General features: G+C 48.6%; 1 protein-coding gene across 2 annotated transcripts; it reads left to right on the top strand.

Moving 5' to 3' along the window:
• The first annotated feature begins 1060 nt into the window (after window positions 1-1060).
• Window positions 1061-25813, top strand: MACO1 (macoilin 1). 2 transcript variants are annotated; one of them, XM_066564920.1, is made up of 11 exons: window positions 1061-1311; window positions 7788-7929; window positions 8761-8887; window positions 10059-10182; window positions 10527-10705; window positions 11531-12026; window positions 18699-18857; window positions 20213-20395; window positions 21343-21463; window positions 23262-23436; window positions 25057-25813. In XM_066564920.1, the coding sequence occupies exons 1-11, from the start codon at window positions 1232-1234 to the stop codon at window positions 25257-25259; spliced, it is 1989 nt and encodes a 662-aa protein (XP_066421017.1). In that variant the 5' UTR covers window positions 1061-1231; the 3' UTR covers window positions 25260-25813. The 2 variants fall into 2 exon arrangements, with proteins under 2 accessions (XP_066421017.1, XP_066421015.1); XM_066564918.1 differs by having other exon boundaries at window positions 11528-12026.
• The last annotated feature ends 1861 nt before the right edge of the window (window positions 25814-27674 follow it).

Genomic DNA, 27674 nt, shown 5'->3' with positions numbered 1-27674 from the left:
CCCCTGGATCCCTGGCAGTGCCCAAGGCCAGGTTGGACAGGGCTTGGAGCAGCCTGGGACAGTGGAAGGTGTCCCTGCCACGGCAGGGGATGGAATGAGGCGATCTTCAAGGTCTCTTCCAACCGAAAAAAATCCGCGATGCTCCAATTGTAAAGTATAACTCCACCACAAGGAAAACACCGGGCCGGGCCGTGACTCGGCAGCCCCCGGCGGCGGCAGCGCCGGCGGGACCCGCCCAGTCCCGGCCCTCACTGAATGCCCGCCCCCTCCCCCACAGACCGCCCTTAGGGACTGCCCTCCCATTGGCCGAGAGCAGCTCCTCCTGGCCTCTGATTGGCTTATCTCAAGCACCGGCCGTCTTTGGGCCGCGCGTCCTGTATTGTGATTGGTCTGTGTCTTGTCACTCAGATAGGAGCACTATTTATTGGCTGGCGCGGCCTGTCTGTCAGGCTGGGGGTTATTTTGCTCTCCGGTGAGCGGCAGTGCAGGCCGCCTTGTGGGGGAGGCACCGGGCGTCACAAACTGTCACTGCCTGGCTCTGCACCTGAGACGGGGTGTCCCCTTCCCCAACTGCCCATTTGCCAGCGAGGCTGTCAATCAAGCGGGAGAGGTGGAACCTCGGTGCTACGGTGACAGAGGAAATAGAGCCCTCCTTCTTCCGTTTCCGAGTGGATGGCTGAGCTGTCCTTTTATTTCTATGTTTCTTCTCCATTGGACAATTTTGCTGTCGGTCACCGCAAGGGGCGGGAATCAGCTCGCAGCACAGTAGGCAGGAGGAGACCAGAATCTGCATTCTGATTGGTTGATAGACCATCAATCACAAATAATCCTCTCTGACTGGGTTGTAGGGCCGTCATTCACAGTGGTGGGCGTGCCACGCGACGGCACGAGGCGGGTTCAACTTTCTGACACTGCGATTGGTCCGTTCTACCGTCTTTCTGCCTTTCCTCGCTGCTGATTGGTCAGACATGCTGTCACTCAGGTGGGATCAACCGTTTGATTGGCGATCGCCGGGGAGGCGGGGCGCTGCGCGGCGGCTGCGCGGGGGGACACGGCGGGGAGGGACGGACCAGGAATTATTTTTATTTCTTTGTTTCCCGGGGAAAAAAAAAGGAAAAAAAGGGAAAAAAAGAAAATAAACCCAAAAAAAAGCCCCGCGCTCGGGAACCCCCCGCGGGGGCGGATGGTGCTGCCGTGAGCGGGGCGGGCCGGGCCGGGCCGGGCCGGCGGGATGAAGCGGCGGAGCGCGGACTGCAGCAAACTGCGGCGGCCGCTCAAGCGGAACCGCATCACCGAGGGCATCTACGGCAGGTACCGAGCGGCCGCCGCGGCGCCGGGAGCGGGCGGTTCGCGGCCCCGGGCCCCCCGGCCGCCCCCCGGCCCTGTCACCGTCATGGCGCCCCGGCGCCCCTCAGGCGCTGCCCCGCCCCGGGCCCGCCGGGACTCCGCGGGGCCGGGGCTGCTGCTGGCCAAGGTGCTGCCGGTGCTGCCGGGAGGGAGCGGCCGGAGACGGCCCTGGGGTGCGCGCCCAGCGCTGGGGCCTTCGCCCTGGGTCACCCCCGGTGGTGCCGGAGCTCCGACCTCGCCTGGGGAGGGTTTCCCGGCCGCGTCTCACAGCTGGGCACTGCCGGAGCTCCGAGCTGCCGCTGCCGCCTCAGCTGGGTCTGCCCGGGGAGGCTTTCCCGGCTGGGCATTCCCAGGCTCCGGCTCGCAGCGGTGCCGAACTGCCCGGTCCGGCTGCTCACTCGGGGTCTCACAGAGTTGTTCTTGCCGTGCTGGTGGGGCTGCCGGGGGGAAGCCCTAAGAGCCACGGGAGCAGGAGGCTGGCTGGGAATTGCCGGAGCAGGGGTGGATGGCCCGGTGTGGACCCGGCCCGGTGTACCGGGGACCCAGCCCGGTGTGCCGGGGACACAGCAGGTACCCGGCTCAGCCCTGACCCCGGCGGCGCGGAGCCAGGCAGCGCTCAAGGGAGATGCACGTGGGTTGTGTTTTTTCCAGGTGCTCCCAGGGCTGGTTTGTGTCCTAGGGATGTGATGCTCCAGTTCTAAACTGGTGTTTTCCAGGTGCTCACAAGTTTGTGTCCCAGGGCTGGTTGGTGTCTGTGTAAGGAGTGATTCCAGCTCTGCTCTCCCGAGTGTGGCAGGTTTTTGTGGCGTGCAGGAATTGTGCATTTCTCAGTCAGCAGGGGTTTGGGTCAGGAGAGGCTCGGGAGCTGGTGAGAGCTGTAGTAAATGTGCTGCTGTCCCATTTCTGTTTCTAGTTCAGTGGGGTTGATGAATGCACTGCCTGGAAACCTGAGCGAGCTCATACAATTCAGATGTTAACTTTGCATGAGGGAAGCAGCTGCTGGGGAGCTGTGACAGGAATAAAATTGTCCCAGTGTGCTGCTTATCCCACTTGTAGTGGATCTGTGAGAGTAGAGAGCTTCTTGCTTCAGACTTTCAGGTTTTGGGAAAACCCCGCCTGGAATGGTAGAGAAAAGCATCCCTTGTGTAGAAACGATTATTCAAGGTGAAGAATAATTCAAATATATAAGGAATTGCTTATAACTGGATTTCAAAAGTCATTCCAAATGCTTTGCTTTTGAGGTTACTGGAGGGAAGGTGCGGTTGAGAGAAGGAGGGAAAATCAGGGAAAGCTCAGAGGAGCTCCAGGAGCTGGGTGTGCAGCAGGGAGAGCTGCTGGAGTCTCTGAGCAGCTGAGGCGCCTCTGCCTTTGCTTCTCCTGGGATGCTTTGGTTCAGGAATGGATCCTTAGCCTTTGTTTCACGTGGCATTTTGCTAAACAGAAACAAGCAGTGTGCTCAGAGTGTTGTCATACAGAAAAGGAGAAATAGTGAAAAGGCTTTTCCCTTCTAAGCAGAGGGAGGTTCTTCTACATGGATCTGGGATGTTTCTCTTTTTTTAAAATGTTATTTCTGTCTCCATAATTCAGTGGTCACATACAGGTAACTTCTCACAGAACTACAGTTGTCTAAATTCTTGTAATTACTGCACTTATTTATTCAGCTTATCTTAATTGTCCCCATCAGCTTACACAGACCCAGTAAATGCAGTTATCAGGAGGAAGCATCCTGGGTTTATGGGCAGAGCAGCCAGGCTGAGCAAACAGCAGCATTGGGATACTTAACTCTTTGTTTTGTTGGGTTTTTAAATTAAGCCTGATTTTAAATTAAGCCTCCTGCCCAGCTTGGCATGTGAGCACGGCAGAGCTGTCACTGTGAGTGAGAGCTGGGAAAATGAGGAGTTTTGGAGCAGGTGGAGCAGAGAAGGAAGGAATTGTCCTGCAGGGAAGCTCTGGTGGCAGAGTTCATTGCACGTGTAAAACTGAGGCAGATTATGAGAAGTGATAGAAAAACAGAGCAGAGTTAGAAATATAAAATCCTGGGCTGCACTGAAAGGTGTGGATGATCTGTGAATGCTGACTTTTGCAGTGACTTATGCTCTTTAGAAGTGTTGCAGGATCTGTGGAAAGAACTCTAGTATAATTTAAAAGAACTGCTTTCAACTAACCTCCAAACCCACCACAGTCATGGTAGGAATTGGAGGGTCTCTTATTTCCACACTTTATGTTCCAAATTTTGCCTTCTCCTGTGTAAAACAATGGCAGCAGTTTAAAAATGCTGAAGTGATTTAACATCTCCTACCTTTGGCAGTGTGCAGGCATTAACCCCCTAATTGTTAATTAAAGTATTCATTGCAGCTTGTCATCAGTTAAGCAATTAAAGTTTATTTGTTCCTGCTTGTTCTTAAGTCTCCCCAGTCCCCATCTTTGATCTGGCTAAAATCCTCCAGCTGCACTGCTGGTATTGCTGCTTGTGGTTCTGCTTGGTCCCCCTTTCCTGGCTGGGGAAGTTTCAAGATGAATTCCACACATCCCTGCTTGAAGTTGTGCTGTCACACCAGCTGATGGATGCTGTCTCATGGATTCCCTGACAATGGTCCTGAAATACTCCATGTTCCTTCAGAGCAGGGCTTTTTCAGCTGGGATATAAATTGCCCTTTATGGCAGGCACTCCGTGGGCTGGCAGCCAGGTGGGTGCCTGGCAGGGGAGGCTGGCTCGTCTCCAGGTGGCCCTGGTGGCACAGGACAGGGTCCCTGGGTGCCACGGCCCCAGAAATGCTCCTGGTTCCCTCTGCCACCCAAATCCTGACAGGGCTGAATTCCAAGGGCTGCGTTTCTGACAGCCAAAGAAGCTGGAAGGAAAACATCAGCACTACCTCCAGGAATGTGGCCTTTTTTAGGCCTTTCTTGAAAATCCAGAATCATTCCCCCTGCTCATTTATTTTACCAGCTTCCTATAGAGGGTGAAGCATTTTCTGGAGGTCTGGAACAAAGCAGCAGCGCTGCCTTTTATGACTTGAACTCCGGTGCAGGGCTCCAGTGTCATTTATCCTACATTTACCGTGCTCTGCTGTGCCCTGGCTCTCGCTCCCTGCAGCTGAAGGGGCTCCTGTGGCTGCATTTTGGAATTCTGGGGTTCACAGCTGAGCCCAGAGCTGGCAGTGCTGCTGTCCCAGCCCCACGGTGCTGGGTGCTGACTGTGTGCCCTGCAGGGATTTGCTTCCCTTTCCTCCTGCCCAGCTCAGGGCTGGGTGCCCTCTGTGCCCTGCCAGGACACTGAAGCAGGGCTCAGGGAGCTTTCCTGGCCTTCCTCACATTTCTGTTCCTTTCCAAACCTGTAGCTGGCAGGTGTTTGACGTGGTCAGTGCCAGCAGTGATGTTTTCTGCCTTTCAGACTCGCTGTGTTTCCCTTCTCCTGCCCACTGATAATAATCTTAGCTATCTGTTTGTGTGTTTCTTTAGATAAAGCTTTGATATTTGCTGATCTCCACTCAGCCTGCCTGGTGTTGTGGCTGCTGCCTAACCCTGAGGTGGGGGGGTCGTGGATTATTTGGTGATTTCACCCAAATGCTCAAATTCACCTTTTTAAAGCTCACCTGTGCCCTTGGCTCCCTGCCAGGCTGGGGATGCCTCCCACTCCATTGTCTTGGATGAGTCAGGCTGGAACAAGCCAGGATTGCCTTTCCAGCCTTGGGGCCTTGCTGATAATGGTGGGATGGAATTAAGGCTTAATCCACCCCCAGTTTGGGTTTGGGGTGCAGGATTGGGTCTTTTTCTAGGGATTTTTGGCTGTGTTTTTACCTTACAGCTGGCAGAGGATCTGCTTCTGCAGGGCAGTAAAAGGAGAACAAAGAACAAGAGAGGGAAAAAGAAAAAGGGGGGGGGGAGGAAATGGCATCTGGCACTGGCAGGGGGAGGAAGAATAAGGAGGAAAATTATTTATTTGCAAATTCAAAGGGGGAGCAGAGGCACGGCAGGGTTATGAATAAATCTTTCTATTCAGTGTACATTAGCCATCAATTGACCTTTCAGAGAAACTGCAGCTCTGGAATCCCTGCTCCTCCCTGCCCTGTGCCCTCTCCTGGTGTGGATGTGTCCATCCTTCCTTCCTCCTTTCTCACCCTCCATATGCTGTGCCCTGGCCCTAAACCTCTGACATGTGTCAGGAAATTGGATAACCCAGATTTTAGGGATTTATCTGCAAGAATCTTCCCTGTACTGGGATCCACCTCAGAATTCCAGTTTGCCTTGTGGAATACACTCGAGCCTGTTCAACAAACAGGTTTTCTGGGGGATTTAATTCCTGGGGATGTGTTTCAGCTGGGCTGGGGCTGGCCTGAACACAAACCTGGCTGTGCAGCACCTCAGGGGCAGCAGGATCTGAGGTTTGGGCCCCTTCCCTGCTGGGGCCAGCCCAAGGACTGAGGCTTTGAGACTCTCCTGAACTCCTGGAATTCTGAGTGGCTTTGGAGCCCTTCAGACAATGAGGAATAGGCTCTTTAACGCTGTTGGCAAAGCCTCCTTACAAGTGTTGCATTGTTCCAATTCCACTTTAGAAGGTGCTAAGTGTCAGCGGGGCCCTTGGATTGATATGAATTTAATATCAGAAATCACTTTAATGGCTGTGGTACAGAACTCTTGTTCAGCAAATGCTTTCTCTTGGAGTGGCACTTCAGGCTTGAGCAGCATTAGTCCTGACAGCCCTCGCTGGCTGGGAAAAATGGGGTCTCCTCTGCCTTCCAGTGGCAGGAAAATAAACAAAAGCCACGAGAGTAACCCAGGAAAAGGCTCCACAGCACAACTGAACTGAGCAGGGAATTCCTGGCTGTGGTGCTTTTATGGAATTCCTCAGATCTGGACCCAAATGTCGCCTTTAGCATCGAACATTCCCTGAATGCAGCTGCTTTTTGCAGATTTCTGGTGAGGATCTGAACTGTGAACAGGCAGGGAAAGGCAGCCTGGGGGAGCACCAGGACAGTGTGGCCATTGGAGGGGGTTTGCTGTGGGATGTTTTTTGGGTTGGAGGGGTTTTGCAGTACTCACTGCAGTTCCATTCTTCTCCAACAGTGATTTGTGACTGGGGCTGGGTCCCTCAGAGCTGAGAACACTGGAAGCCCTTCCTGAACTTTCCAAGTGTGTGCCATTCATTTTGTTTCCATTCCACTGAAGTGCTTCCTGGAGCCTTTTGCTGTATTTTTTCCCAGCCAGTTCAGTTGATAAGGGCACTCTCAGGCACCTGCCATCCACCTCTGACTCCCAAGAAACCCAGGAATGTTCCCAGCCCTGTGCATTGCACCTGAACTTGGGTGAGAATTGCACAAGTTCGGTCATTTCCCAACCTCTGCTGGTACCCAGCTCTTTCCCTGGAAATTTGGGGTTTTGTCTCTTCCCCAAAGCTCTGAGCCAGTTCCTAAAAAAGCCCCGAGCAGGGCAGAAACTCGACCCTGCCTGGCACAGGTGCCAACCCTTGGCACCTCCCTCTGAACATTCCAGGGCAAAGTTCTGCTGGTTGTGCTGGCAGGGTGGCAGAGGAGGGAAAACAAGTTACTAAAAGGACAATTTGCATTTGATTTAAATGAGAAAAAAATATTTTTAACCCCCTTGTTGTTGTTGCTGTAACCTAATAGAGTGCAGCAAGGTATCTGGGGTGGTGGGGTTGGGGGAAAAAGGAGTTTTGCTTCTTTTTTGGAAGAATGGATTGGGCTGATGCCTCAAGTGTTACTTGGGTATGAGCTCAGAATGTTTTTAAGCTCTGTTGCCAAGAAGGATCATCAGTGGTTCAAAATGCAAGACTCAGAACATGGGAATGTGGCTCAGAAATCATTAAAAATAGAAGTTAGCCTGGTCTCAGGCCTCATGTGCTTCCATTTCTCTGGGGTTTTGTTTGTTTGTTTGTGTTTAAGGGATCCATTTGCCTTCATAGAAATGTTTTCAAATCTAACACCGATAACTCAGTATCCAAACTGTCTTTAAATTGCTGTAGGCTTAAAATACATCTCAGTTTATTGGTGCTGCAGTCTGTGTTAGACGAGAGAACATCTGCAGCCTGCTGAGGAGGGGAACACAAAGTTCCTGAGCACCAGGGGCAGGAGAGGGCTGGAAAAGGAGCATTGCAGCTGGGAGAAGTTACCTGTGGCAGGAATGAGTGAGAGAATGTGTGTGAGAATGCAGAGGGACATGGGTGCTGCTGAGCAGTGACCCTGCTGATTATTGGGGAAAATAAATGCACTTCAGTGTGAGCTTCGTTAGCCCAGGCCTGCTGTAATGGGATAATAAAAAACCCAAACCTAAACTTATTTAATAAAGTTATTTTGGCTGACATTTCCTTCTGTGTAATACAGTTGTTCTTAGTTTTAATTCGGAATATTTTAATTAAAAAAAATTAAAAAGTCAGTTTGTCTGTTGGAAATCCTGACCTGAAATTTCCTTTTTCTTTCCCCCAGCACCTTCCTGTACCTGAAGTTCCTGGTGGTGTGGGCCCTGGTGCTGCTGGCAGATTTTGTGCTGGAGTTCAGGTTTGAGTACCTGTGGCCCTTCTGGCTCTTCATCAGGAGCGTTTACGATTCCTTCCGATACCAGGGCTTGGTGAGTGGCACAGAATATTCCATTTTCCACAGTGACAGTGGCACAGAGTATCCACAGGAATATTCCCAGGAATATTCCATTTTCCACAGTGACAGTGGCACAGAGTCTCCACAGGAATATTCCATTTTCCACAGTGACAGTGGCACAGAGTATCCACAGGAATATTCCATTTTCCACAGTGACACTGGCACTGAGAGCCCCCTCACAGCACCAGGGCTTCTCTCTGATGGATACTTTATCTATGGCCAGTGGAAATGAAATAAAGATTTATCCAAATTTCACCACGGAGAAATAATGTTCAAATTTCTGAGCTGGGTTTGAGTTAATCAGAATAATATATAACCTTATATTGTTTAAATTTCTGAGCTGAGTTTGAATTAATCAGAAATTTATATAACATTATGTATGTGTAAACAGGCAAGAATTTCTGTATTATTTTAAAGAAAACCCTCTGATATAGACTTTTAAAATATTTTTATATATATATACACAGACATATGCTATCTATATATAGGGCTGTATATATGTCTATATTAAAAATATATGTATATAGCCATAGAACATATTGTTATTTATATATTTATATAAATATAAAAATATATATTTATATAAAATATATATTTATTTATAAAATATTTATATTAGTATATATAAAATTTTAATATATTAAAATTAAACATGTAGCATTAGAAATATTGGTGAGTTATAAAAATATAGCTGTTAGATATTTAATGTAAAATGTATTATATGTATTTTAATGTATACAAAACACTACATTTGGGTTGGAATAACCAAACTCTCTTCTTTTGCCCCCTCCCTCCTTTCTTTCAGGCCTTCTCAGTATTTTTTGTGTGTGTAGCATTCACCTCCAACATCATCTGTCTGCTCTTCATCCCAATCCAGTGGCTGTTCTTTGCTGCCAGCACCTATGTGTGGGTACAGTATGTGTGGCACACAGGTGGGCATTATTCTTTATTTACAACTTCCTGACTCATTTATAACTTCTTTGTTTCCAACTTTTCTCTATTGACAACTTCCAGGGCTCAGTAAGGATCTCCCATCTTTTAGGAACAAAATTCCTCTGCTGTTGCCTCACTTAATGCAGTTTTTTTAGTTTGGTTTTTTGTTTTGCACTTGGGGTGCATCTCCAGTAAGCAGGAACTGGAGGGGAATGAACAGGAATTCCAGAGCAGTTAAAAGAAAATTAAATTCCTGACTTTAAAACTCTCCAGCAGTGATTCAACGATTACAGAGCACACAGCACAAGTCTGTGGCAGTGTTCTGTTCTTCCACACTCAGTTGATGTGCTGATAATTTAGTTAACAATGCTCAAATATCGATTATTTCAGTGAGCAGAGTTAATTCTGTGTTAGCAAAGCTGGATCCAGTTTCTGAGCTGGTGGTGCCAGAGGCTGCCCTGACAGTTTGAGGCTTCCATGGAGAATCCTTGTCCCCCTCTGCTGCCCTTTTCTCCCTGAGTTTGTTCTCACAAATCCCTGGGTTTGGATGAGGAAATGGAGCTGGAGGAGGTGCTCCAGTTCCTTCCCTCAATCAAAACATTTTAGGAATCAATCAAATTGAATTTAAATTATTTTTTGGGGTAACTTTTCACTGCCCAGGTTGTTGGGGCTGGGGCTTTGTGGCAGCTGTTGTGTCAGCCCTGATGCCAGGGTTTGCAGGGTGCTGTGAGCAGCCCTCCCTCAGCTCTGTGCCAGCTCAGTCCCTGCTGATAACAGCGGGGTGGGCGCTGAGGGCAGGGGCTGGGACCCACTTGCTGCCCAGTTTCAAATACCTGCAGGATCTGGGGCTGCTTTTGGGGCTGTATTAATATGTTCAGGCCTTATCTGAAGGTGTTCAGGGCTGATGCTTAGAAGGAATAACCTGATGGGCCAGTTTTAGCTGTAGCTATTGAGTTGATTGAATATTTTAATTCATGGCAACCTCAGGAATTACTCATTTTCAGTGCTCATCCAAGTTGATGGGAACTTGCTCTTTTTTTTCCCTTTTTTTTTTTTGTCAAAATCTTTAAGGTTTGTTTCCTCAGACTCCTGAAATAATGTAAAAATAACTCTCAACTCCTTGCTGCCTGTTCTCTGTCCCTGAGTGTCTCTGTTTCCTTCTCTCCACAGAAAGAGGTGTGTGCTTACCAACAGTATCACTGTGGATACTTTTTGTTTATATTGAAGCAGCCATTAGATTTAAAGATTTAAAAAACTTCCACGTGGACCTTTGTCGTCCATTTGCAGCACACTGGTGAGTGCTTCTCTGTCCTTTCCCTAGCAACCTTTATTTCACCAGGAAAATGAATAAGCAGGCCTTTTTATTTGGGTTCAGGGCTTGGCTGTCCAGTTTTCCCCTCACAATTCTGCCATGAAATATTCCATGAGAAATGTGTGTAAACAAGGGCCCAGTGCCACCTTTCTGTGCTGGGAGGAATTTGCAGTGTGGATATTTCGAGCATTTCCTGAAAGCTCCCGTGGAACAGCAAAAACCACTTTATAAATCAGTTTCTATGGACCTCGTTCATACATACATGAATATGTGTATATGAATTGTGTATATATTTGATTAATATTGCTTTTTTCTTTCCTCCTTAGCATTGGCTACCCTGTTGTGACTTTGGGCTTTGGCTTTAAAAGTTACGTCAGCTACAAGATGCGGCTGAGGAAGCAGAAGGAGGTGCAGAAGGAGAATGAGTTCTACATGCAGCTCCTGCAGCAGGCTCTGCCCCCAGAGCAGCAGATGCTGCAAAGGCAAGAGAGGGAGGCAGAGGAAGGCAAGTTATCCCTTCTTGTGTGCTCTGTTCTGTGCTGCTCCAAGGGAAAATAAACCCCGGAGGAGCTGGGGGGGTGTTTGAGGGTCCCAGGGTGAGGGGAGAGATGGGAATCCTGACTCCATGTGTCAGAAGGCTGATTTATTATTTTATTATATATATTATATTAAAGGAAAATGATATATTAAAAGCCTACTAAAAGAATAGAAGAAAGGATTTCATCAGAAGGCTGGCAAGGAAAGGAAAGGAATGATAATAAAATCTTGTGACTGTCACAGCCTCGACACAGGTGGCTGCCATTGGTCACCAAGTAAAAACAATTCACATGCTGGGTAAACAGTTCTCCAGATCACATTCCAAAGCAGCAAAACATGGAGAAGCTGAAGCTTCTCAGCTTCTCAGGAGAAAAGATCCTGGCAAAAGGATTTTTTATAAAATATGTCTGTGACAAGGAGCTGCTCCAGCAGCTCCTGGCTCCGTTTGGTGGGAGGGTGGTGAGCTCAGGGGGGCAGAAATGAAATCACTTTGGAGGGGTTGATGTGACAGAGAAAGGGAATGATGGCTCAGTTCCTCATTAGCATCAGTCTGGTCAGTCAGTGCTGTGTGTAGCTGTAGTATTTATTCTTAAATCCCTCTTTCCTGCCTGGAATGAGGCAAAAAGCCTTAAAATAGGTGACTTTGGATTCTCTTTTCTAGAGAGCCTCCAATCCTGACTGTTTCCTGCAGGAATGATGGATGTGTCCATAATGATTTTTTCTTTCTGTGGCACAGTATTGATGGATTTAATGAACTAAGTTGGTTTTTTTTTCCACTTTGGTGTTGCAGCAGCCAAAGGATTATCTGATATGGATTCCTCAATACTCCTGCAGCACAATGGAGGCATTCCAGCCAACAAAAAAATCTCTGCAACGTTGCCAGAGCTGGAATATCGAGAAAAAGGGAAAGAAAAGGACAAGGATGCAAAGAAACACAACCTTGGAATAAACAACAACATTTTGCAACCTGTAGACTCTAAAATACAAGAAATTGAATATATGGAAAACCATATCAATAGTAAAAGATTAAATAATGATCTTGTAGGAAGTACAGAAAACCTCTTAAAAGAGGACTCATGCACTGCCTCGTCCAAAAATTACAAAAATGTCAGTGGGGTTGTGAACTCCTCACCCCGCAGCCACAGTGCAACCAACGGGAGCATCCCCTCCTCATCCTCCAAAAATGAGAAAAAACAGAAATGTGCCAGCAAGAGCCCGAGCACACATAAGGACTTAATGGAAAACTGTATTCCTAATAACCAGCTAAGCAAACCAGATGCACTGGTAAGGTAAGTTGGGCCTGAGCCTTGTCTCATCCTCCCTTGCTCCAGCAGGACTCGGGGCTTTCATTTGCTTTTGATCAGGAAAATGTCATTTGTGATCATGTAGAGAAGCCAGAATGGTGCAGCGGTGGGGCAGGATCTGCAGGAGATGTGCAGAGCTGTGTTCCTGGCCTCTCTTTGCAGCCTGGAGCAGGTTGCTTCGTTTCTGGCTCAGGATCTGCTGCTCCCCTGGCTCACAGCTCTGATGTGAGGCACCAGAAATGCTCTGGTGGAAGGCAGGAGCAAAACCTGAGAAAATCAGCTCCTGTGTCCTTGCCAGCTCCTGCGTCCTTGCCAGCTCCTGCCTTGCCTCTCCAGGGAGGTCACTGGGCTTCCTCGCTGCCTGAACAGGTGGTTTGCTTTTGTTTTTCCTTTGAAGTGTTTGGCTTTTGCTTTAATCTCCAGCTGCAAGCGTGGAGGCAGTGAGTGCAGAGAGCCAGGGCTGCTGTGGAGCTGAGCTCAGCTCTGGGGTCTGATGGAAAATCCCAGCTTTGCCTGCTCCTGGAAGTTCACAGGGACGTGGACCTGTGAGGTCAGAGGTGTTGGCTTGTGCTGCCAGGAGAAGCAGCCGTGAGCAAAGGGCTGGGACTGTGCATGGAGACATGTCTGGAACTAAAACCGTTCCACAGTTCTGCCCTGCTCCAGCATTTCCCACCTGCCCATGTCTCTTACTCCTTACTCCATCAACGGTGGTCAGCTGAATTGGCAGATCAGGCTTGTTTTCCATGCAGGTACCTTTGATAATTGGGCTTTTATCTCAGAGGATTTGTGCTGTGGGAACACAATTACTTCAATGGAAATATTATCTTGCCTTCTGATAATCACTCTCTCCCTGATTGACATACCCCTGCTAATTAAACACCGGACTAATTGATACCTAATGTGTCTATAGGACCTGTGTGGGGTTCAGATAGCAGCCAGTGTGATCTGTGACAGGATCCTGCCAATTAAACACTGGACTAATTGATACCTAATGTGTGTATAGGATCTGTGTGGGGTTCAGATAGCAGCCAGTGGGATCTGTGACAGGATCCTGCCAATTAAACACTGGACTAATTGATACCTAATGTGTGTATAGGATCTGTGTGGGGTTCAGATAGCAGCCAGCCAGTGTGATCTGTGACAGGATCCTGCCAATTAAACACCCATACTAATTGATACCTAATGTCTCTATAGGACCCGTGTGGGTTCAGAAAGAAGCCAGTGGGATCTGTGACAGGATCCTGCCAATTAAACACTGGACTAATTGATACCTAATGTGTGTATAGGATCTGTGTGGGTTCAGAAAGCAGCCAGTGGGATCTGTGACAGGATCCTGCCAATTAAACACTGGACTAATTGATACCTAATGTGTGTATAGGATCTGTGTGGGTTCAGACAGCAGCCAGTGGGATCTGTGACAGGATTAGTCCAATTAAACATCCATACTAATTGATACCTAATGTGTGTATAGGATCTGTGTGGGTTCAGAAAGCAGCCAGTGGGATCTGTGACAGGATCCTGCCAATTAAACACCTGGATTATTGAGGGGCAGGATCCTGCCAATTAAACACCCATACTAATTGATGCCTAATGTCTCTATAGGACCTGTGTGGGTTCAGACAGCAGCCAGTGGGATCTGTGGCAGGATGGATGCGCTGCACGTGGCTCTGCCTCAGTGCCAGCCCTGCTCTCCTCATGAGCTCTGTTTGCTCCTCTCTGAGGGACAGAGGGCTCAGCTCAGTTTGCTGCAGTTCCAAACGTTGCTTTGAGCAGAGGGAAGGGGAGGAATGGGCTGCCAGCCTGAGGATGTGTGCTTGGACAGGGTCTGAGGGTTAAACCTGCTGTGTTCAACAGTTTCCTGTTGAAATCCTTGTGTGGGAGCTCAGAGCAGGTGCTCTCCAGTTGCCCAAGGTGAGTTTGGGATCACAGAAATGAGCCTACAACAAAACAGATCCTGTCCTGAGGGAATTCCAGCTGCTGGAAGGACACAGAACACAGCTGGACTCTGGGAGGGCCTTACTCTGCCCTGAGAGGGAATTGAACTCCTTCAGGCGAGTGGTTTTGGGATGTGTGGCTGTGGAGTTGTGCCACAAATCCCTGGAGCTGTTCCCTGTCCCTGATGTCCCTGTGCAGGCAGCCCAGCAGCACCAAACCCAGCTCCAGCTCTTGTTTCTGCCCAGCCTGGCTGGGCAACTCCCACACCAGTGGGAGCATAAACTCACCTGACAAATTGGATGGGATGGATGCACTTAAATTTAAAAATTCATGGTGCTTTTTTATTTTAACCTTGTCAATTATCCCGTCCCTGGAGTTCCAGGCATTTGTTCATCATTTTTTCCACTTCCAGGAGTGTTACTCATTCCTGTTATTAAACTTTCAGTCTGCTGGAGCCTGGAAAGGGCTCAGTGAAGTCCTCATTTGTTCAGACTCAGCTCAGATCTGCTCAGCTTCCAAATAAAGCTGCTTTTTCTGACTGGGTGTCCAGCAGGATGGCAGACCCGAGCTGCTTTCCTTTTGTGTCCACAGATGATGGCCCTGGGCTGAGTAACCAGCAGCGAATGTGGAATGTTCCTTCTGCAAATGTGAAATGTTCCTTCTGCTGCTGGGCCTTGGGATTAGCAGGGCTGGAGACAGGCAGGATCAGGAGGTTTTGGAGACCAGGAGTTTTACAGGGTTGTTGACTCTGAAATGTTTGATGTGATCTGTGTGGAGGGGTCCTGAAGTTAAGGTTTATGTATATATTTTACACATGCTCCTATTTGAAGCTGAGCTTTTCTTTTTGCTGTGTCTGGTGCAATGTCAGAACCTGAGTTTTGTGGACAGGAACCTCCTGATGCCCATCCCTGGGGATTGCCCCATCCTTGCTGGAGCTGAGGGGTCCCAGGGGCTCAGGAACCTCTGGGGTTTTCTGAGGCCTCTCCTGAGGGTGCTGGAATCTTATCAATCCCTTCATCAGTGAATCTGTGATCTGAGTTCCTCTTTCCCAGCTCCCTGGCCATGGGGCTACTGGAGGGATCCATTTGGGATCAGCCTGGGTCCCTTTGCACTCTGCTGTTTGTCAGGAGGTGCAGAGCAAATCCATCTCTTCTCCCATTTCCCTGTCATTTCTGAGGTGGAACAGATTCACAGCCTCAATGTATGGAACAAGTCCAAGCTGTAATTGCTGCAGAATTATTTTGTTGTTGTTGTTGTTTATTGCACATTACACTGCAAAACCCCTGACCTGCCTCTGCCTTTCAGCACCCTTAAAATGCCTGCACTGAAAGCACACAAGAGCCAGGCAGTGCAGCTTGGCAGGACTGTCTGTATGCACAGAGGTCCTGCCTTTGGCACACGAGGTGGTGAACAAGCTGTCTCATGTACTAATTATTCCCACAGATAACGAGGACATCTTCTGGCAGTTGGGCTGGGAAAATTCTTGGGGAAGCAAAAGCTGCTCTGCCACAGCTTATTTCACTTTTCCTAAAATGGTGTTACCTGCAGAGGCAGACTGGGAGGTTTTTAATGTGAATTTGTGGCCGTTTGGTGCTGATGCTGTACAATTTGGTGACATCACTGATGGGCAGAGAGGGGCTGGTGCCTCCTGCTCAGCCCCTGCCTGGGTTCAGGCAGCACAAGGTTTCCTGTGGCAGCTACAGGGGGGTGATGGCCAAGGTGTCCTGCCCCAGGGAGGCAGGCACAGAACACAAAATCAGGATTGGGATTGGAAATGAGGAGTGTGGGAGCCAATCCCTCCTGCAGCCCCTTCCCCAGGCAGCAGAGAGCTCAGGACAGAACATTTCCAGCCCTGGCAATGGCAGCAGCAGGGACAGGAGGGCCCTGGCTGGTTTTGGGGGGGGGGATCCCTGGCTGTTTTTGGGAGGGGGGGGATCCCTGGCTGTTTTTGGGAGGGGGGGGATCCCTGGCTGTTTTTGGGGGGGGATCCCTGGCTGTTTTTGGGGGGGGGGGATCCCTGGCTGTTTTTGGGGGGGGGGGGATCCCTGGCTGTTTTTGGGGGGGGGGGGATCCCTGGCTGTTTTTGGGGGGGGGGGATCCCTGGCTGTTTTTGGGGGGGGATCCCTGGCTGTTTTTGGGGGGGGATCCCTGGCTGTTTTTGGGGGGATCCCTGGCTGTTTTTGGGGGGATCCCTGGCTGTTTTTGGGGGGATCCCTGGCTGTTTTGGGGGGGATCCCTGGCTTTTTTTGGGATCCCTGGCTGTTTTTGGGATCCCTGGCTGTTTTGGGAGTGCAGGCTGCTCCCAGGAGCTGCAGGCAGAGCCTGTCAGTCCCACAGTTGCCCCCTCAAAGGAGCAGCTTCCCTGCAGGAGCTGCTGGTGCCAGGCAGAGCTGGGGCTTTTGGAGAGCAGCTCAGGGCCCTGTGGGTACTTTAAAATGATAATTTCTGTATAAACAGTGTTTCATTCACCCAACAACTGCCCTGTCCATCATTTAACACTGCACAGGGTGGCACCACTCACCTGAAGCAGCTGCTGCTGTTCCCATTTTGGGGCTGAGGCTGGAATATTTGCTCAGGTTTGCAAATTCTTGCCCTCAGCAGAGCACCAAGTGATTTGTGCACTTCCCTGTGAGCTGGGTATTTGCTTTGTGCTGTTACTATTTGCCTGTAAGTTGATTTTTATTTTTTTTTTCTGTCTGAGGGTGCTTTTGACCATTTATAGGGCACTGAAGGAATTCATCTTGTGGGAGGGCACTTCCATGGCCCTGGGGAGGCAGCTGGGGCAGGAGGGGGGGTCCCAGCCCAGCCCTGCTCCCCTGGGGCTGCTCCTGGCTCCTCATTCCCCCTCTCATCTCTCTGGGTGTTCTTGGTGTTCCAGACCCACCTCTCTGGATTTCCTCAGCCTTGGGGGTCCCACGCTTCCCCCCTGCCCTCAGTGGCACAGGCTGTTCCTTCTCCCTGCCCTCAGTGGCACAGGCTGTTCGTTCTCCCTGCCCTCAGTGGCACAGGATCTTCTCCCTGCTCATCTCTCAATGCCTTTTAGGCTGAGTTTTCCCTGCCCTGAAGCCCAAAAATGTTTCATTAAGAAATCAGAAGGCTCCAGCCATTCATCTGCACTGCTGAGTGTCACTAAGGGCAGCTCTTTTTGGCTTTTGTGAGCGCTCTCCTCATCTTAATGTCCCACTGCCACCAATTCAGAATGGAAGGCCAGGAAATAAAACCACCTTCATCTTCTTTATGGACACTTAAAAACTCTCAAATCAATAGCTGGCAGAGCAGAGGAGGATTGTGTGAGAATGGCTGGGATGTATTGCTTTCAGGAAGTGTGGAACAGAGTTCAAAGGGGTTGATTATTCACCTGTGATGTGTTTTTAGTCTAGGAATCAATACCCTCATTTGTGGGGGAAAGTGAAAGTGAGCTGAGTGCCTCTCCTCCAAAACGTGTTTTTTATTTAACAATATTTTAATTAAAAAGATTACATAGATCTTCAAGAACTTTCCAAAGCTGCAATTTCAAGTGTAGAGCAGATGGTCTCTGTTCAAGAGCAATTAAAACTAAATTTACTGACTCCTGAGCTGGGGGTGACTTAACACATCCTCTTACTCGGCATGCACATCATGTGCTGCAAGAAAACTCCAACATGTTGAGGTGACAATTCACAGCTCTGGCTGGCAAATCCAAATCAGCATTTGAGGACAGAATTAAATCTCTGGTGGCTCTGTCCTGCTTTGGAGCAGGACAATAGGGGTACAATATTTACAATTCCTTCCCAATACCCATCACCTGTGTCAGACACTGAGCTTCTACTCTAAACCAATCCCAAAGTGCCAACATCACCCAGAAGATGGGGAGGCCAAGAAGGAGAAGGAGAAAGGCTGGACGTGCCAAGATTCCTCCATCTTGCCCCTTGAACCCCCATTCTAAAAACCCCAAAAATCGATTTTTCACCCTGTGATAAATCCACTGTCATTCTACTTAAACTTTCACGGCTTGTAATTCTCCATATAAAGGTTGGTAATTGTTTTTTCCAAGGGCTGAATCAAAGGCACAGGGGGCTTGGGCTCTGTGCCAAGGTCTCTGAGCCCCTGGGCAGGGGCTGGAGCCCTCCAGGGCAGCCAGAGGAGTTCCCTGGGTTCCAAATCAAGTAATAAATCCAAAGATTACCCCAAATAAAATAGAAATAAAATTGCTTTATTTATCCCAAATAAAGTAATAAATAATACAGTGTAATAAATTAATAAATGAGCCTGGAGAACACGGAGTCTGTCACAGACATCTTTTATGGAAAATCCTTTCCTTAGGATTTTTCCTTTTGAGAAGCTGAGAGGCCTCAAGAACGAAGTGTAAACAGTAATTACCTGCTGCTGTGGAATGCAACAGGTGGATCTGGGATTGGCTTATGTTAGTTATTTCTAATTAATAGCCAATCAAAGTGAGCTGGCTCGGACAGAGAGTTCGATCCACAAGCTTTTTTTATGATTCTTTCCTTTTTCATTCTTAGCTAGAATCCTTTCTTCTATTCTTTTAGCATAGTTTTAATATAATAGATATCATAAAATAACAAACCCTGTGAAACAGGGAGTCAGGTCCTCCTCTCTCCCTCGTGCTCAGCGCCCGTGAGCGCGGTCCCGGCTGTCAGGTGCGTGGCGCTGCCTCTGTGGGGCTCCTTGTGTCCCTTGGGAGCCCGTCCCCACGCGGTGCCGCTGTCCCTGTGCCCCCAGGTTGGAGCAGGACATCAAGAAGCTGAAGGCTGACCTGCAGGCCAGCAGGCAGGTGGAGCAGGAGCTGCGCAGCCAGGTGAGCTCGCTGAGCTCGGCCGAGCGCGGCGCGCGCGCGGAGACCGGCCAGCTGCGCCAGGAGAACGAGCTGCTGCAGAACAAGTACGTGCCAGGGGAAAATGGGCACTGGGAAACACCCTCCCCTGGGCTGGGGCGTTTGGGCTGCTCAGGCAGCCATGGGGCACCGGGAAGGACGGAATTGTCACTGGGAATTGTAATCTGGAAATTGCGGGGGTCTCGGGGATACGAGAGTAGGGGTAAATTTGTTATTAGGGATTGTTGTAATCTGGACATTATGGGGTTCTCAAGGATATGTGAATAGGAATAGCAGTTGGTTATTAGGAATTGTAATCTGGAAATTGTGGGGGTCTCGGGGATACGAGAGTAGGAGTAAATTTGTTATTAGGGATTGTTGTAATCTGGACATTACGGGGTTCTCAAGGATATATGAATAGGAATAGCAGTTTGCTATTAGGAATTGTAATCTGGAAATTAAGGGGTTCTCAGGGATATGTGAATAGGAATAGCAGTTGGTTATTAGGAATTGTAATCTGGAAATTAAGGGGTTCTCAGGGATATGTGAATAGGAATAGCAGTTGGTTATTAGGAATTGTAATCTGGAAATTGCGGGGGTCTCAGGGATACGAGAGTAGGAGTAAATTTGTTATTAGGGATTGTTGTAATCTGGACATTACGGGGTTCTCAGGCAGGGATATGGGAGTGGGAATGACAGCTCGTTATTAGGAATTGTAATTTGGATATTATGGGGTTCTCAGGGATATGGGGGTGGGAATGACAGCTCGTTATTAGGAATTGTGATTTGGATATTATGGGGTTCTCAGGGATGTGGGAGTAGGAATAACAGTTTATTTGGAATTATCCAAGATTTCCCTTAATCTGGAAATTAAGGGGTTCTCAAGGATATGTGAATAGGAATAGCAGTTTGTTATTAGGAATTGTAATCTGGAAATTGCGGGGGTCTCGGGGATACGAGAGTAGGAATAAATTTGTTATTAGGGATTGTTGTAATCTGGACATTAAGGGGTTCTCAGGGATATGGGAGTGGGAATGACAGCTCGTTATTAGGAATTGTAATTTGGATATTATGGGGTTCTCAAGGATATTGGAGTAGGAATAACAATTCATCATTAGGAATTGTTGTAATCTGGAAATTAAGGGGTTCTCAGGCAGAGAAATTAAGGAGTTCTCAAGGATATGGGAGTAAGAATGACAGTTCATTATTAGGAATTATAATCTGGACATTATAGGGTTCTCAGGCAGAGATATGGGAGTAGGAATAACAGTTCACTATTAGGAATTGTTGTAAACTGGAAATTAAGGGGTTCTTAAGGATATGGGAGTAGGAACAACAGTTTGATTTTTGTGTTAAATAATCCTAAAATGGGAGGCAAATCCAGGCAGATTTTAAGCTCACTCCCATCCCTGTCCCCCTGCAGATTGCACAACGCTGTACAGATGAAACAAAAAGACAAACAAATGATCAGCCAGCTGGAGAAGAAGCTAAAGGCAGAGCAGGAGGCACGAACCTTTGTAGAAAAACAATTAATGGAAGAAAAGAAGAGGAAGAAGTTGGAAGAAGCAACTGCAGCACGAGCTGTGGCCTTTGCTGCTGCTACCAGGTGCTCTGCCCTTGGGAGCCTTTGGGGTGGGAGGGAGGAGCCTGGGTTTGATCTTTTACTTTAAAAAATCTTTTATTTAAAAAAAAAGGCAGCTTTATTTGCGTTGAGAGGCTCATTTGTGTTAAAACAAGGCAGGCCTGGGAGATGCCTCCCCTGCAGCTGAGCCTCAGTGCCTCCATGACATTTACACATGTACAGGAGGAGTGTGCTCTAAATGACCTGCTCCTCCTGCAGTGTGCTCTCAGAGCTGTTGTGTCCTGTTCAGAGGAGCATCTCCCTTCACCTGGGAACTGGCAATCAAGGCTTTGTGCAGTGACATTGGCCATAATTCTGCAATTTTCCTGCTGGGGCAGTGCTCCCTGTGGGGTTCTGTGTTCCCACAGCAGCACAAGCTGGGGGCACTGTAACCTGCAGGGCTCCAAATGTCTGAAAGGAATTATTCCTGCTTTTCTGCTCTCCCCAGGAAGGAGTGAATCTCTCATCAATTGGAACATTGAATATTTGATCAATATTCCAAACCTCCCAGCAGCTGAGGTGTGACACTCAGTAACTGCATTGCTGCAGGGCAATGGCTTTGCTGGACACACCAAAGCTGGCTCCTTCTTTCCAAGCTTCAGATTTTATTTTATTTGAATTGTTGGTGCTGCAAGCAGCCGAGGAGGGGCAGGCTGCCTGTGCCCCCTGAGGGCTGGGGCAGGCTGCCTGTGCTCCCTGAGGGCTGGGGCAGGCTCCCTGAGCTCCCTGAGGGATGGGGCAGGCTCCCTGAGCTCCCTGAGGGATGGGGCAGGCTGCCTGTGCTCCCTGAGGGCTGGGGCAGGCTGGCTGTGCTCCCTGAGGGCTGGGGCAGGCTGGCTGTGCTCCCTGAGGGCTGGGGCAGGCTGGCTGTGCCCCCTGAGGGCTGCTGCTGTCCCAGCTGCTGAGCTGTCCCTGTGTCTGTGTCTCTGCAGAGGGGAGTGCACCGAGACCCTGCGGAGCCGCATCCGCGAGCTGGAGACCGAGTGCAAGAAGCTCAGCATCGACATCAAACTGAAGGAGGACCAGATCAGAGAGCTGGAAATCAAAGTGCAGGTAATGCCCCAGCTCCAGGGGCTCAGGGCAGCACCCAGGGAGAGCTCCCAGCCCTCCCACATCCCTGCACCTGCAGCACAGCAATGCCCAGGGAGCGCAGCTCCTGCAGCTCCTGCCCTGGGCTGGGAGCGTGAGGCCAGCAGGGCCCAGAGGCTCCTTCCAGACCTTTCCATGGATCCAGCGGGGCCCAGAGGCTCCTTCCAGACCTTTCCATGGATCCAGCAGGGCCCAGAGGCTCCTTCCAGACCTTTCCATGGATCCAGCAGGGTCCATCCAAACCCTTCCATGGTTCAAGGCTCCAAACCATTCCATGGTTCCAGTAGGCCCAGAGGCTCCTTCCAGACCATTCTGTTGGTTAAATGGGGATTTTTCCCCCCAGACCCCCTGGTCTGTGTAGGCTGAGGGTAGGATCCCCTCAGTAGCGTTTTTCCCCTCATGCAAGGAGCCTGTGACACTCTCATTATAATAAACCATAAATTTCACTAAAGCTTGCTGATTCAGGGCAGTCTGGAGCACTGGCCAGGCCATTGTTTTGGTGTTAAAGTGCCTGAATATTGAAAATACTTTGTGGCAGGTGTGCAGCAAATAGAGTTGGGTTTGTTACAGCTGAAGAGCTCAAATGTGTGCCCTTATTTCTGTGCTAAGGATGTGCTCAGACTGACAATCTGCATGAAAATGGATTTTTAATGCCCTTTCAAAGCCCACCTGGTGCTGCTGTGGACTTGTTTCCCAATCACAGGTGCAGCCTCCTTGTCCCTGGATTTACCAAACCCCTGACAACAAGTGTGGCTTATCCCTGGAGTGTTTGAGCATGGCTCTCAGATAATTAAACCCAGCTCTAATTAAGCTTTCTAATTTCACGAGCGTCTTCAGACTGTTAGAGAAGCTTTTTGTTGCAGGCATTAATATTCTCCCCTTTGCACTGTTGTCCCTCCATTTGAAGGTGTAGAATATTTCTGTATTTTTCCCCCCCAGCCACAGTTTGCCAGGATAATTGCTCCCTGCTTTTCCCTTTCCTTAATTCCTGGCATTGCAGCACAGTGAGGTTTGATGTGAGATCCAAGCAATCCCTTTATTCAGCTGCTTGGAATGGCCTTTAGGGAAGGTTTTTCCATGTTTTTGTGCAGCAGGGATGGAATCCACATCCCTGGAATGTCCAAAGCCAAGGATGTGGCACTTGGGGAGGTGTTTTAGGTGGATTTGATGCTCTCTGAGGCCTTTTCCAGCAGGAGCACTTGTGTGATTCCAGCCTTTTCCTGAGGGAAACGTTCCCACACCCCAGCCTGCCCCAGCTGCCTCTTGGAGAGGGATTTGGGGTTTTGGGGTGGAGGGCTGAGGCCCAGAGCAAATGTGCTTAATCACAGCTTTAATCACCTGCAGGGTGGAGGTAACCTTAATTATCCAGCACTTTAATTAATGCCAGGCCCAGGCTGGGGAAGGGGAAACATTCCTGGCTCTGTCTGCTCTGTGAACTCCCCCACGGTGGCATTTTTTGCCCCCTAGGATCACTTTTTTGCCCCTAGGCTGACATTTTTTGCCCCCTAGGATCACTTTTTTGCCCCTAGGCTGACATTTTTTTCCCCCTCAGGGTGGGTTTGTTTTGCCCCCCAGGATGGCATTATTTGCTCAATAGGCTGACATTTTTTTGCCCCCTAGGCTGACATTTTTTGCCCCCAGGATGATATTTCTGCCCCCCAGGATGATATTTCTGCCCCCAGGATGATATTTCTGCCCCCTAGGATGCCATTTGTGCCCCCAGGCTGGCACTGCTCCATTCTGACCCCAGTTTTCCCTGCAGGAGCTGAGGAAGTACAAGGAGAACGAGAAGGACACCGAGGTGCTGATGTCGGCGCTCTCGGCCATGCAGGACAAGACCCAGCACCTGGAGAACAGCCTGAGTGCAGAGACCAGGATCAAGCTGGACCTTTTCTCTGCCCTGGGAGATGCCAAAAGGCAGCTGGAGATTGCCCAAGGTACCTGGGGGCTTCCATCCCACGCAATCCTGCGGTTTCTCACAGGGAATTTGGCATTTCCAGCTTTGGGAATGCGGAGCTGGAGCCATCTGAGCTCACCTTCCCAGCCCATCATGATAATGAACGTTGAAATAGGTGTTTTAATTAATTCATGGTTATTTTCTGCAGTTCGTAAACCATTACAAGGAGCTGGAGATCTTTTAAAGCTCTGAAAGAACTCTCTCTTTAAAAGGGATAAATTTAATTAAGCCTGTTATTAAGCTGCTCTCCTGTCATCCTAATAATAATATTTTATTACTCCTCAAGTAAATAGAACTTAAATTTGAGGAGAATCCAACCTGTTTTAACCCTGAGCAGGTGAGGGGAGTGTGGGCACTGCTGGTGATGCCACCAGAGGGAGCAGAAAACCAACATCAAACCCAGGCCAGGCTTTGCAGCTCTGCAAACCATGGAGCAACTCAATAACTTTGCATTTCATTTCCCTGCAGAAGGTTCTTTGACTGCAGGAATATTTAATTAGAGGGAGAAATTGTTTTGTTTTGTTTCAGCAATGGGTTTTTTTCCATCACCTGGTTGCAGGAATTGCTGTGGTGGTGTGGAAACTCAGAGAGAAATGATGGAAATGGGAGAGTTTGGAAAATTAACAACTTTTATGACCAAATATTTGCTTTTTGTGAGGAGTTTGGAGAAGGGGAATGAAAAAAAGGCAGAAAAAAAATGGCAGAAAACCGAGATTAAATAGAATTAATCTTTAGGGTTGGTGCAGCTGTGAATCCAAATGATGCAAAATTATAATGGGAGAGCTGAGCTTTGTTCTGTAGCAATTGGAGACAACCAAATCCAGCTGTGAGCACAGACCAGGAGCTGCACAGGGGCTGATTTCAGGGGTGTCAGCCAGGGAAGGGCAGGCTCTGAGCTGCTGGGTGCTGATTTCAGGGCAGGCTCTGAGCTGCTGGGTGGTGGTTTCAGGGCTCTTAGGCTGGGGAAAGGAAGCTCTGAGCTGCTGGATGATGATTTCAGGGCAGGCTCTGAGCTGCTGAGTGATGATTTCAGGGCTCTCAGCCTGGGGAAGGGCAGGTTCTGAGCTGCTGGGTGGTGGTTTCAGAGCAGGTTCTGAGCTCCTGGTTGGTGGTTTCAGGGCAGGCTCTGAGCTGCTGGGTGATGATTTCAGAGCAGGTTCTGAGCTGCTCTGTGGTGGTTTCAGGTTCTGAGCTGCTGGGTGGTTGTTTCAGAGCAGGCTCTGAGCTGCTGGGTGGTGCTTTCAGGCTCTGAGCTGCTGGTTGATGCTCTCTGAGCTGCTGGGTGCTGATTTTCAGGGCTGCCAGGCTCTGAGATGCTGTGTGATGATTTCAGGGCTCTCAGTCTGGGGAAGGGCAGGCTCTGAGCCCCTGGGTGCTGATTTCAGAGCAGGCTCTGAGCCCCTGGGTGCTGCTTTCAGGGCAGGTTCTGAGCTGCTCTGTGGTGGTTTCAGGCTCTGAGCTGCTGGTTGATGCTCTCTGAGCTGCTGGGTGCTGATTTCAGGGCAGGCTCTGAGCCCCTGGGTGCTGATTTCAGGGCAGGCTCTGAGCCCCTGGGTGCTGCTTTCAGGCTCTGAGTGCCGCTGTGCTTTGCCGTTCACAGGGCAGATCCTGCAGAAGGATCAGGAGATCAAGGAGCTGAAGCAGAAGATTGCAGAGGTGATGGCAGTGATGCCCAGCATCACCTACACTGCGGCCACCAGCACTCTGAGCCCCGTGTCCCCACATTATTCTTCCAAATTCGTGGAGCCCAGCCCCTCTGGACTCGACCCCAACGCCTCCGTGTACCAGCCCCTGAAGAAATGAGGGAATGCCGAGGTTCTCCGTGCCCCAGGGGTCTCTTGCAGTCAAGATGAAATTGTTTCGTGTGGGACTGTGTTTGTTGTCATTTCCAGCGGGAGAAAAGAGCATTGGCTAGAACTGCCCATTGGTTTTTCTTGTAAATTTTTAGGGAACCTCACAGAACTTTGCGATTTATTTTCCTTGGCCAACGCATTAAAAACGATTCTTGGTTTTCAAGTAGCCAATTTTGCCTTTTTATGTACTCTTGCATGGTTTCCTCTTGAAAAAAAAACAAAAAAAAACAAAACAAAACCACAGGGCTTTGCTTGGTTTTGAACCCTTTCTCCTCAGTTTTTTATTTAATTATTAAATTGGATTTGCAGATTCATCAGTGAGGAAAACCCCTCAGTTTTCCAGTGAAAGGGTTAAACAACCCAACAAAGCTTTGATTTATAGATGTGTTCAATACAAACACGTGGATGTTGCAGAAGATAATTTGATTTTCCCCCCCTCAAAGGACCAAACAAATTCCAGGGGCGTTGTTCAAGGGAAGGAATAAAGAATAGCTGATGATGTGACGGTGGTTGTTGTGTGAAATATTTCTATCCCCATTGGTGTTTTTTCAGTCACGGAGAATTGCTGAACAGCCTGGTTCACAGTGCCTTGGGAAAAGACCTTTCAAGAGGAAACTTGATGGTTTAAACTGATTTTTTTTGCCCCCTTCACTGTCATCCAGCTTCTGCATCAGGGCCCAGGCTCAGAGCTGCTCGTGCTGGGCCAGGGCCCAGGCTCCATCCTCGGTTTCATTTCCAAACTCTGCAGTTTGTTCTGTCCTCGGTGGTCCTGCCCTGGGGCAGCGGAGCTGGAGCTGTGCAATGTTCTGTACACGAGACGCTGGAAAGCTGCCCAATAAAAGCTGCAGTTCTGGGGGTTTTTATTTGGTTTTATTCACCTCTCATTGACACTCGGCCTCCCCTCCTGTCCCGGTGGTTCCCGGCCCTGGGAGGTTCATTGGGGGGGGTTCACTGAGGAGTTTTCAAGGAAACCCTTGAATTTCACACCAATTAAAAATGTGGGTTTGGGGTTCTTATTGGGGAGTTTTCAGGGAAACTCACAAGTTAAAAATGTGACTTTGGAGTGTTTCTTCAGGAGTTTTCAAGGAAACCCTCAAATTGCACAAAACACTCGAATTTAACACAAATTAAAAATGTGAGTTTGGGGTTTTTTATTAAGAAGTTTTCAAGGAAACCCTCGAATTTAACACAAATTAAAAATGTGAGTTTGGGGTTTTTTATTAAGAAGTTTTCAAAGAAACCCTCGAATTTAACACAAATTAAAAATGTGAGTTTGGGGTTTTTTATTAAGAAGTTTTCAAGGAAACCCTCAAATTTAACACAAATTTAAAATGTGAGTTTGGGGTTTTTATTAAGAAGTTTTCAAGGAAACCCTCAAATTGCACAAAACACTCGAATTTAACACAGATTTAAAATGTGGGTTTGCATCCACAGAAAGGGATTTTTGCAGTGGGTCAGGGTGGGAGGGGGGGGAGTTGGGAGGGGGCAAAGCCAAGAGAAAATCCAGCCCCAGCTTTGGGACTTCACAAACAAACAACGACTCTGGAGGTTCTGAAAAGAAAATCATTTCTTTGTTTTAATTATGGAACAACAACAACAAGAAGAAGGAGCAGGGCCCTCGGGGCGCAGGGAAAGCCAAATTCCAGGTGTGCATTTGCTGTGGGTGCTTTTGGAGCCCCCTGGGAGCTGCTCGGAGCTTTCCCATCCCGTGCTCAGCATGGAATTTATCCCTGATTTTTATCTCCAGCTCCCCCCCTTGGGCACCTTCTTGTTCCCCACTTGGTCTGGGCTGCATCCTTTATTTTATTTTATTTTTTCCTTCTGTGGGGTTTACAAAGAAGAAACATTTTCTTGCAGATAAAAAGGAATATTTTTAATTTTTTCCCCTTTTTGAACTGCCCTGATGTGGAAGCACGAAGGATGAGTTTGGTTTGTTATTCCAGGTAAGGTTTTCCTTTTGCAGCAGTGAAGCAGAGGAAGAGCAGCTGGATTTGGGTTCCTGTGTTAAATCAGCAGCTTCCCCTGCCTGGGGGCTCTAAACCCAGGTAAATTTAAATTTACTGAGACTTGCAGGAGTCTGGAAATTTGGCCTTTGTCCTTTTTCAGCCACACAGGAGGAGCAGCTTCTCCCTGCTTTCTCTTTCTGCCCATTCTGTGTTGTAAAATCTTTTTTTTTTTTGAATCCTGCAGTTGGATTTGGGGTGAATGTCCTGGGTTTTCCCAGGATCCGGCTGGAGGCACTGCCAGGGCTTCCCTGAGCAATTATTTTATTTTATTTTATTTTATTTTATTTTATTTTATTTTATTTTATTTTATTTTATTTTTTTTTTTTTTTATTTTATTATTTATTTTATTTTATTTTATT

This window comes from Molothrus aeneus, chromosome 23 (assembly GCF_037042795.1).
Source record: "Molothrus aeneus isolate 106 chromosome 23, BPBGC_Maene_1.0, whole genome shotgun sequence".
Lineage (NCBI taxonomy): Eukaryota > Metazoa > Chordata > Aves > Passeriformes > Icteridae > Molothrus > Molothrus aeneus.
This window is presented reverse-complemented; position numbering and strand designations above follow the sequence as displayed.

Excerpts from the sequence above, each read along its gene's own strand:
- MACO1 (XM_066564918.1), top strand. The coding sequence starts at position 1,232 with ATGAAGCGGCGGAGCGCGGACTGCAGCAAACTGCGGCGGCCGCTCAAG. Across the intron at positions 8,888-10,058 it reads ACAGTATGTGTGGCACACAG|AAAGAGGTGTGTGCTTACCA; the intron begins GTGGGCATTATT and ends TTCTCTCCACAG. Across the intron at positions 18,858-20,212 it reads AACGAGCTGCTGCAGAACAA|ATTGCACAACGCTGTACAGA; the intron begins GTACGTGCCAGG and ends GTCCCCCTGCAG.